Source organism: Culex pipiens, chromosome 2 (genome assembly GCF_016801865.2).
Source record: "Culex pipiens pallens isolate TS chromosome 2, TS_CPP_V2, whole genome shotgun sequence".
In the NCBI taxonomy this organism is placed as follows: Eukaryota; Metazoa; Arthropoda; class Insecta; order Diptera; family Culicidae; genus Culex; species Culex pipiens.
Window position 1 is genome coordinate 48436113 of NC_068938.1, and position 10027 is coordinate 48446139.

At 37.6% G+C, this 10027-nt stretch overlaps 1 protein-coding gene across 1 annotated transcript; it reads left to right on the forward strand.

Annotated features, from left to right (window-relative positions):
• The first annotated feature begins 1496 nt into the window (after window positions 1-1496).
• Window positions 1497-4742, forward strand: LOC120421965 (dnaJ homolog shv). Its single transcript, XM_039585277.2, has 4 exons — window positions 1497-1870; window positions 3234-3888; window positions 3950-4160; window positions 4221-4742. Exons 1-4 carry the CDS (start codon window positions 1725-1727, stop codon window positions 4283-4285), a joined length of 1077 nt encoding a protein of 358 aa, XP_039441211.1. The 5' UTR covers window positions 1497-1724; the 3' UTR covers window positions 4286-4742.
• Window positions 4743-10027: the final 5285 nt, after the last annotated feature.

Consider the following 10027-nt stretch of genomic DNA (forward strand, 5'->3'; position numbering starts at 1 on the left):
TGGCTGTGGTGTACCAGTCAAAGTCCTGGTTCGTAGTGTTACTGGCCCGCGCGCAAGGTTGTAGTTTCGTCGAGAGTTTACAACTTGAGGGGTGAGTTGGTGTGTGTGTGTGTGCCAGGACGAAGGATGTCCTTTTCTGGAGGGTTGTTACGAAGCATGGCCGGAAACGTGAGAAAGCCAAATGGGATTTAAATGGGCGGTTGCATACTTTTAGGATTTTTCTCTGTAAGACACTTTAACATCAAAGAGAGAGGATAAATAATAACTGTTAAAACCGTAAATTACAGTCCCGAACTGTAGTCTGTATATAGGACCAGGAGTCGGACTCGTTGAATTCTTCGAAGTCGTAGTTGGAGTCGCCGGATCTTCATATCGCTGTCGTGCTAACTTGTCGTACGTGCATTTTGGGGCCAAATTGAGTTAAGAACGCCATTTTATTGACACAGCCTGAAAATTGATGTAAGTGCGACAACTGGCCAAAGGGATTTCAGGTCAGAACGCTTTTGACGCAAGTACAAGTTAGACTACCGTAAACATTTGTAATTATAACTCGGGACTCCAGCAACCAACTTCAACCAAACTTCTTGACAATGCACAGAATGGTCAGCCAAACAAATCGTGTTTGATATTGTTTACATTGCATGCTTTTGTTTTTGTTTATTCAAGGTCAAACATTAAAACGCGTTTCGGAACGTCAAAAAGCGACGTACGACAAGATAGCACGGCAGCATCGATTTGTTAGAACAAATCAGGGGGGCGACATCTATATCTCACTACAGGCAGCTCGCCCGTAGCCAACACAAGCTGTCAACTTCGGCACCAGAACAAAAGGGAAATGTCAACTTCGGCTCCAGCACAAAAGAACAGCTGTTCGTTAAGGAACCAAAACAAAGCAACTGCGCACTGTAAAAAAAAGTACAAAAACTGCAGGCGTAAAATGGAAATAAAGTAATTATTGTTTTTATGTAAAGTTTTACCACAATGTACGTTTTGAAGTTAGTGTATGTTTGTGAGGTGATTTTTATCAATTTATTTGCAAAATAAACTACTAAAGTTGAGATAATTAAGCACACATCGGGCCGATGACCGCATTTAAAGTTGTACTTTTATCACATGAAACGTTTAACTTAACTACTGTGTAATTTGACTTTTACTACAGTAATTCTTATAACAAAAATTGAATTATTTATAAAATAAATATTTTTGTTTTCACTGTGCGCAGTTTGCGCGCGTTATCAATCTCAATCACCTAAGATGGCGGCCTTTAGCATCCCCCTGGAACAAATCAACAATAAATTGAAGACTTCATGACTAGCAAAAACGTCCCATTCAAACCGACCCAAAATCCATCTCCACTGTGTTCGTCTTTCCAGCGAGGCACACTGCGCCAGACACGTTTCAGCGTGTTCACGTTGGTAGCAGCAAACCGATCCAAGCAGGCAAAACAACAAACCATTTCAACCAATCAGAAACGCCCACGATGACAGGAGACAGGAGAAACGTCAGATTGACTGGACTGTCGGCGAATCTGTACAGGGTTCTGATTACGGGACACGAAGCTACTTTTAACTGGGTGGAACATTTTGCGAAAAGCTCGTGAAAATTGTAGGCTAAAATCAGATGTATCTTCTGTAGAGACGGGTTAGAACACGGTCGTCGGTATTTAGAGTTCGCGGGTAGTAGTTTTAATTAGGGGGGCAGTCAATCCGAACAAAGAAAGCGAAATGAAGGCGTTTGGCGTGTGGAACATTGTTCTGCTTCAGCTGGCATTGGTCCTGCTGGTTCAGGAAGTTTCGGCCGGTAGAGATTTTTACAAAATTTTGAACATCCGAAAGTCTGCCAACAAGAACGAGATCAAGAAGGCATACCGGTAAGTATCGTTGATGGTTATTAGTAGAAATGTTGGAATTGAGGTTTTAAGATTTTGACTTTTGATTGAAAAAAAGTTTCGATTTCATTAGAATGGAATTTTAAGTAAAAAAATCAATTAAATTAAATCTGAATTTAGGAACAATAAACATGTTACCTTAATTTGTCTCGGGGAAAACCTCAAGAACATAAACATAGCACCAATACATACACACATGGATTCAAGTAGCTCTGCTAAAACAAGGTGTATTGAATACAAAGCAATACTCTTTGGTTGAGAGAATTCAAACAAAATTCAATACGATATGTTTGTTCTATTACGGACTTCATTTTTCTTATACTAACCGTGGTAAATTCGATGCAAATGTATCGAAAATTAATTACACTGTCACGGTTTCCACTTCCATATCTTACCCACCACATCATTTTCAAATGCATCAAAATCTAAAGATAACAGGCTCAAATTTGTTCTTTATTTGTGGGTTCGTCCAGTTACCGTTTTAAGATAGTTAGGACAACCCCCCTGAACGGTTTTTTTTCTGAATGTTTTTGTTAACGAGAGGTTGTCTTCGTGGGTCCGTTTTCCCGATTGACTCGAAGGTTGTACCGCGGGAACGAATGATCTTTTGTGGTGTGATATTGCAGAGATTGCGTAAAATGTTAAGTCTTGTTTATTTATCGTTGTTTTCAGATATTATCAATCTCTGAAGCAGCAACATCAACAATTCCTCCTGTGTTAGCACTTTTTTTTTGCTGGTAACCAGTGGTGAAAATCTCGTCAAACCTTTTGATTGCCATCAGAAGTGAAAGGCATTCACTTTGGAGATGTAACTAATAATCACTCTGGTTTTACTCATTTAATATAATTACAGTAAATTCCTGGGACTTAGACCAGTAGCCAACGTAAATATTTCTTTTTGACCTGAAGGCTTTTGTTTGTTTATATCTTGACTTTTTTTTGATAAGGTCCTATAAACAAATGTAAACATTGAGTGTATCCCGCTTACTCCGATGGACTTTGACATAAGGTGTGAAAGGGATACACTCAATGTTTACATTTGTTTATAGGACCTTATCAAAAAAAAGTCAAGATATGTATCATATAGATGTACGTCTATCTGTCCTGTCAAAGTCTCATAGCGTCCAGGCATACTGTTGAGAACCTACGCATTACAAGATTTTCAAGGAGTTTAAAAATTCCACTGCCAACGAGATTAGAATGTATGCGAGGTTAAACTTACATTGAAGCTTATAGCTAGTGCAGAGAATGTTAACCTGTGGTATATGTTTGTAAAATTTTCCAAAAATTAAATTAAATAATTTGAAAAATAGTTGTCAAGATTACATAAACATATTCTCCACAGGAAACTAGCGAAGGAGCTCCACCCGGACAAGAACAAGGACGATCCGGACGCGGCGGAAAAGTTCCAGGACCTGGGCGCGGCCTACGAGGTCCTGGCCGACGATGACAAACGCAAGCTGTACGACCGGTGCGGCGAGGAGTGCGTCAAGAAGGAGGGCATGATGGACAACACGGATCCGTTTGCGCACTTTTTCGGCGACTTTGGGTTCGGCTTCGGCGGCCAGGAACAGCGGGAAACGCCCCGGGGCGCGAACATCGTGATGGATTTGTTCGTGACGCTCGAGGAGCTGTACAACGGAAACTTTGTGGAAATTACGCGCAACAAGCCGGTGATGAAGTCCGCGTCGGGCACGCGGAAGTGCAACTGCCGGCAGGAGATGGTCACGCGGAACTTGGGTCCGGGCCGGTTCCAGATGATGCAGCAGACGGTGTGCGACGAGTGTCCGAACGTGAAGTTGGTGAACGAGGAACGCACGATCGAGATCGAAATCGAGCAGGGCATGGAGGACGGACAGGAAACGAAGTTCTCTGGGGAAGGTGAGCCGCACATCGATGGCGAGCCGGGAGATTTGGTGCTGAAGATCCGGACGGTGCCGCACCAGAGATTTGAACGGCGGGGCGATGATCTGTACACGAACGTGACGATCAGTTTGCAGGTTGGTATTAGATGAACTTGGTAAAAATCTTTGAAATTCAGCGTCTCATTTCTTCGTGAAGGATGCCCTGGTTGGCTTCACGCTGGACATTGACCACCTGGACGGCCACAAGGTGCCGATTACGCGGGAGAAGGTGACCTGGCCGGGCGCCCGAATCCGCAAGAACGGCGAAGGAATGCCAAACTACGAGAACAACAACCTGCGGGGTACGCTGTACATTACGTTCGACGTGGAGTTCCCCAAGACGCAGCTCGGCGATACGGAGAAAGAAGGTTTGTTGACTCGACTTAAAAAATCAATCAAAAATCAATAAATCAATATTTTATTTGCAGACATCAAAAACCTGCTCAACCAGGCGTCCGTCAATCGGGTGTACAACGGGCTACGATTCTCGTAAGCGCCCGCGGACGGGTAGCGGACGCCACGTGGCACGTGGTCGTCACCGAACAAGAAGACTTTAGGAACACTTTTTTTTTGAAATCCTAGTATAAACAAACAATTAACACGGTCGAGACGGGACCCACTTAGCTGAACTTGATCCTAATTTATTGACACAAATTGGCACCGGATGCGGTCATCGAACGGTCGGTGTCGATGCTCAGATGGAGGCTTCTGCCTCATTAAATTACTATGTAGACACGTCCAATAAAAGCACAGTTGAGCGAACTATTCACCGGGAATATGCACTTTGGTTAGCGATTTAATTAGCGTTCAATCCATAGACAAGTAAAGTTATACATTCGTAGCTAACAGTTTTGTTCTGTGGCTGAATAACTTCTTTGTAAATACGTGCTTTAGACTAAAGAAATCTGAAGATAACGAAATACATCATATGAAATTTTGAAGTGAGATAAGTGTGTGTTTTATTGCTTGCAAAACAAGCCTTTATTATCACTATTCCTAACACTTAACACTTGTAGCCAGGGTTTACAGGTCTGCAGAGTAAAAAATCTGGCAAAAAATCTAGAAAAAATCTGGCAAGCCACTTTTCTCAAAGTAATAACTAATTTTTTGTTCAAAAACTGTGTATTTTCACTTTTTATACATTATGGCTTAACAAAATAAACAAAATACGTCAATAAAACAATGTGAGGAAGAAATAGAAAATTATTTTTTCTACTTGGCGCTCAAATTATCTGGCAACCTGGCACCCCTGCTTGTAGCCCCAACGGGGTCAAAAAAGTTGGAAATGCATTTTCACCGGCTCATACTGCCGTTCTACGCATAATTGTCCCATGTCATTTTTGGTCGATTCTGACTTTTTGACATTTTTAGGTTTAGTTTGACGTTTACTTTTCGAAAAACTCATAAAATCTTGTATTTTGTTAGGAAACTCATTAAAAACAACACCAAGTCTGTTTGTCCCATCGTTGAACTTCTACGCATAATTGTCCCACCAAGTATTTTCGCTCCCGGAATCATTCGTTTTACAAAGCATTGTGTCTTGTTTACCTTTTGTAAAGCAAGAAAATAACAAAAAAGAGTGATACACTGCTAACTGGGGCGATCAGGGACATATGGGGTGAATATGGACCCACGGGACAATTATGCGTAGAAACACAAAAAAACGGGCAAAAAATTTCAATCGCATTTTTCTCAGTTGCACTTTTTTGAACATGGGACAACTATGCGTAGAACGGCAGCATACAACCCTTGGAAAAAAAGTTGGAAATGCCTTTTTTATTATAACTTAAGGTAGACGAATCTGTGTTGGTCCTACCTTGTTGGAGGTGATTCTTGACATTTTTCCGGATCGAATGCAACAAGAATCATCCAAATCGGATGAGTTTTCGCCGAGATACAGCCGGTTGAAGTTGCATTTCCAACTTTGTTGACCCCCTAGGTGCTTCGCGTAAGTTCTGACCCCGTTGGTGCTACAAGTGTTAAGGTTGTTTAAAAAGTCGTTCTCCGAAATGGCCTTGCTTGTTACAGAAAAAAAACAAACCCACTGCAGTCGACTCTCGTCTCGATATCAATATTGCTCAAAATGTCAATAAATTTGTCAGTCCCTTTAAGTAGCATGCTTTGATTTTTCGTTCTATAATTCGATACCTCCCGGTCCCTTTAATATCGACAACGAGAGAGTCCACTGTACCATCTGTCACTTTGACAGATAGTTTACTGAAATTTAGTTGTCAAAACAACTTAAATTTCAGCAAAAGAAAAGTCAAATAATTTGCTGAAAATTCAGTAATTTTTTTGTCAGTTTGATATTTAGATCATTTGCTGAAGATTCAGCAATCGTTACTGGTATTTCCGTTATCGAAATTATATTTTGCTTGTCATTAAAAATGTTTCCAGTACTGTTTTTGATATATTTATTTCATCAATCCTTCAAACCTAAATAAAAACAGGTGGTTGGCATCGAGTTATTTATTATTCAAAATTTTGCTTTCCTTTATTTCTAAAGATCACCCTACAAAATTAAAAGACACAACATATTTGAAAGAGGATTTCCTCTCGGCAGCATTCAAACAATAAATCATAAGTGACATTTCAGTTTGACAGATATGCAGTTACTGTTTTTTTCAGCAATGTTTTTGTTCATTGCCGAATTTCAGCAAAAGTGATGATTACTAAATCGCATTCGGTTATTTATTTTACTGAAATGGAAATCAAAAATTTGCTGTGTAAGAAGGTATTTACTAATCGATTTGGTGTCTTCGGCGAAGTTAGGACTTTTCACGGACACACGGAAAAATCGATTTTTTATTCAACTTTTTATGATTAAAAGTTAACGAAAAAAATCCGTATTTTTTTATTTTCGGCATTTTTTATATGTATAGAAACATTTTCAGGGGTTTTCTTCTTTCAAGAAGTATTTTGAAAATGCAAAAAAAGAAGAAATCGAAAATGTATACCTGAAAGTAACTATAACAAGTAAATGGTACGTTATATCTCAAGAATAGTAAAGAACCTTTCGATTGAATGTTCAATACAAAATGATTTTCGCTTTACAAAATGATTTTCGAAAATTTTAAAATTTCATATTTTGGGAAATTATCTATCAGTGGTAAAAAGTTGAATAACAAATCAGATTTTTTTCTGTGTACCTATTTTTCCAAAAAGTCCTCCTACAACCTACAACTTTGCCGAAGACACCAAATCGATCACAAAATCCCTTCTCAAGATACAGAATTTCATACACTTTGTATGACCTGCTCTCAAAATGGCATGAAAAAAACCAATGATGCAAAATTGCTTCAATTAACATTTGACATGCATTGTAAAAGTTTCATTAAAATAAAAAAATGAAAACTTTAAAAACCGCGAAAATACCTGCAAAATCGTAGAGAACTACCCATTAGTAGAATCATTGATATCTCAATAATAAGTTGTTTGATTAAGCTATCTTGAAACAATTTTTAATATGTTTTTCACCTTTGTGATGTCTTAAATATATCTAATTATATGTTTAATTTACACAGAAAAAAAAATGATGGTAATATTCATCAGGAAATGGTGACAGATTTTGTGGCAAAATAAATGATAAATTTTACCTTAGAAAATGATGAATTTTCATCAGTTTCTGATGAATATTCATCAGGTTCACATTTTTAAACATTTTTTGAGTAATATTACTCAAAAAATGAGTAATATTCAACCAACCAAATTTTCAACATTCCAAAATTCAACTTTTTTTTGCTGTGTATGTTAACGATCTTTTTTTTAATGAAAGATATCACCTGTGTGTTAAAACGATTAATTCGTCACAAGGAATGCCCATTATTTTAAACCTAACAATTTAAGCACCGGTACCAAGCCCCCTCTCGAGTGCAACAAATCTTTCTAATGGCTGCACATAAATTTCATTTCCACCCTTATATCTTCCTGGCGTCATAGCGGGGCACAAGTGTTACACACTGCTCACAGAAAAAAAAAAGTTGAATTTTGGAATGTTGAAAATATGGTAGGTTGAATATTACCTCTTTATTTGTGTAATATTACATAAAAAATGTGTAAAAATGTGAACCTGATGAATATTCATCAAAAACTGATGAAAATTCATCATTTTCTGGGGTAAAATTTATCATTTATTTTGCCACAAAATCTGTCACCATTTCCTGATGAATATTACCATCATTTTTTTTTTCTGTGCTCGTTCGACGTTTTGTGATGAAAGGAGCGCAAAAATGTTCAAACTCCTTCACAACACCGCATCATGCAGGACCCACTTGTACACTTCAAACACACACACTCATACACAAAACCAACAACCACTTTTCCTTGAACCCTGGCAACGCGAACGATGCCTCTTCATACCTCCCAAAAACGAAAACATTGCATTTTCCTCCCTCGTTCCCACCTTTGAGAGTGCATCCTTCTCGGCGCGAGGTTAAGAACATCCTTTGCTGATAAGAGACCGAGCCACGTAGACCAGTGGTAACGCTTCCGCCTCGTAAGCGGTAGATCGGGGTTCAAATCCCGGCTCGGACCAACACAACTGGTGAACTTTTCCCTTCTGGAATCGATTGCTTAGTAAAGGGAAGGTAGTGTATCGTCACAAACTGAACCTTATCACGACACCTTAGGGAGGCGACCTATGGAATGTTAACATTAACCGTAACATGTTAACATTAAGTTGAGAATGAAACTGCCACTGAATCCGCTTTGTAAATGCCGGCCCCGATACTCTTCAAGGGTGTTCCCCTCAGGAACTGGGAAAGATTTACTTTTTTTTTTTTTGCTGATAAGAACCTGAGAGAGAGAACATTTTGCTCTCTTTGCTCGCTTGCGGTGTGGTTTCCATAGCAATAACTGGAGACGCTCTCTCGGAGCTTTTCCGGTCGGAGCGCAGAATCCGGTATTGTTCTCTAGAAAATGGGATCCTTCATCCGCTCTGGAGCATTAAAAATTCAGAAGAAAAATCTTGACAAAATCCTTATAAATTGTATTTCCTTCGCAATATTTTTAACTGAAAACAAAATAAAGAGAGAAGTTTAATCACTAATTACTTAGTATATTTCTTATTTATTATACAGATTGAATGAATTTTCCTACTAGTCAGATGTTTGCATAATTTGAACTGTAAATTATTGCATGTAGATTTTTAATTTTAATATACAATCGCACGGAAATTCCACGGTGCGAGAAAAATATTACAAAAATCTGACAAATATGATGTTAAACAGAACTTGGATTATGAAGGGTCTCTTGTCAAAATGCATAATTAAGTAAATATCCATAATTTCGGCCATCGATTATTTTCTGATTTTTTTTATTTGCCTTAACTTTGTAGGAGTAGCCATCTCATCTGTACAAAAATGTTATCTACATATTTTAGAATCTGTATCTTAAAAACGGAATTTATGGTGAATTTGTTGTCTTGGGCATCGTTGTAGATAATAACAATTCGGGGGAAAATATGACACAGCAAGGGCAAAAAAAATTGGCGTTTTAGCCAATTGAATACATCATAATTATAGCAACATTTTGAGAAACGACCAAAAAATCGAAAAAAAATAAAAATTTAATTTAAAATCAAAACAAACTTTGAAAAGGAAATATGAAAAAATGAAAAAAAAATCTGAACAATAAAAAAATCTGACTTGAGCAATTTGGCACTATTGTAAAAAACAGAAACATTGCAAAAATTCCTTACTTTTGCTAATTTTTTTTTTTAGTTTTCGAAAACATTTGATTTTCTCAAAAGTTTGCAACACTGTCAAATATGTTTTGCCCTTGCTGGGTCGTTTTGTTATTGCTCTAAAGCCTCTAAGCATTTCAAAACATAAAAATTTTCAAAAATTATATATACAGGCTTTTTTTTCATTCTTTGCAAATTGATTTTTTGCAGGCAAATTTTTAAATTCGTTTTTATTACAAAGATAAGAAAATTTCACAAAAGTTTCATTTTTTATACATTGAATTGAACCAATAGTTTTCGAGGTATCGTCAGTTTTGAATTACAGGCTACACAGAAAAAAAATGGTAATATTCATCAGGAAATGGTGACAAATTCTATGTCGAAAAAATGTGTAATATTACATCAGGAATTGATGAGTATTCATCATCATTTTTAAACATTTTTATGTAATATTACTCAAAAAAGAGGGAATATTTAACCTACAAAATTTTCGACCTTCCAAAATTCAACTTTTATTTGCTGTGATAATGAGGTGACATTTAGAAAAACTCA

Bases quoted from the DNA above. Each gene is read 5' to 3' on its own strand.
- LOC120421965 (XM_039585277.2), top strand. From the start codon at position 1,725: ATGAAGGCGTTTGGCGTGTGGAACATTGTTCTGCTTCAGCTGGCATTG. The intron at 1,871-3,233 runs GTAAGTATCGTT...TATTCTCCACAG, and splicing joins GAGATCAAGAAGGCATACCG to GAAACTAGCGAAGGAGCTCC. The intron at 4,161-4,220 runs GTTTGTTGACTC...TTTTATTTGCAG, and splicing joins CGGCGATACGGAGAAAGAAG to ACATCAAAAACCTGCTCAAC.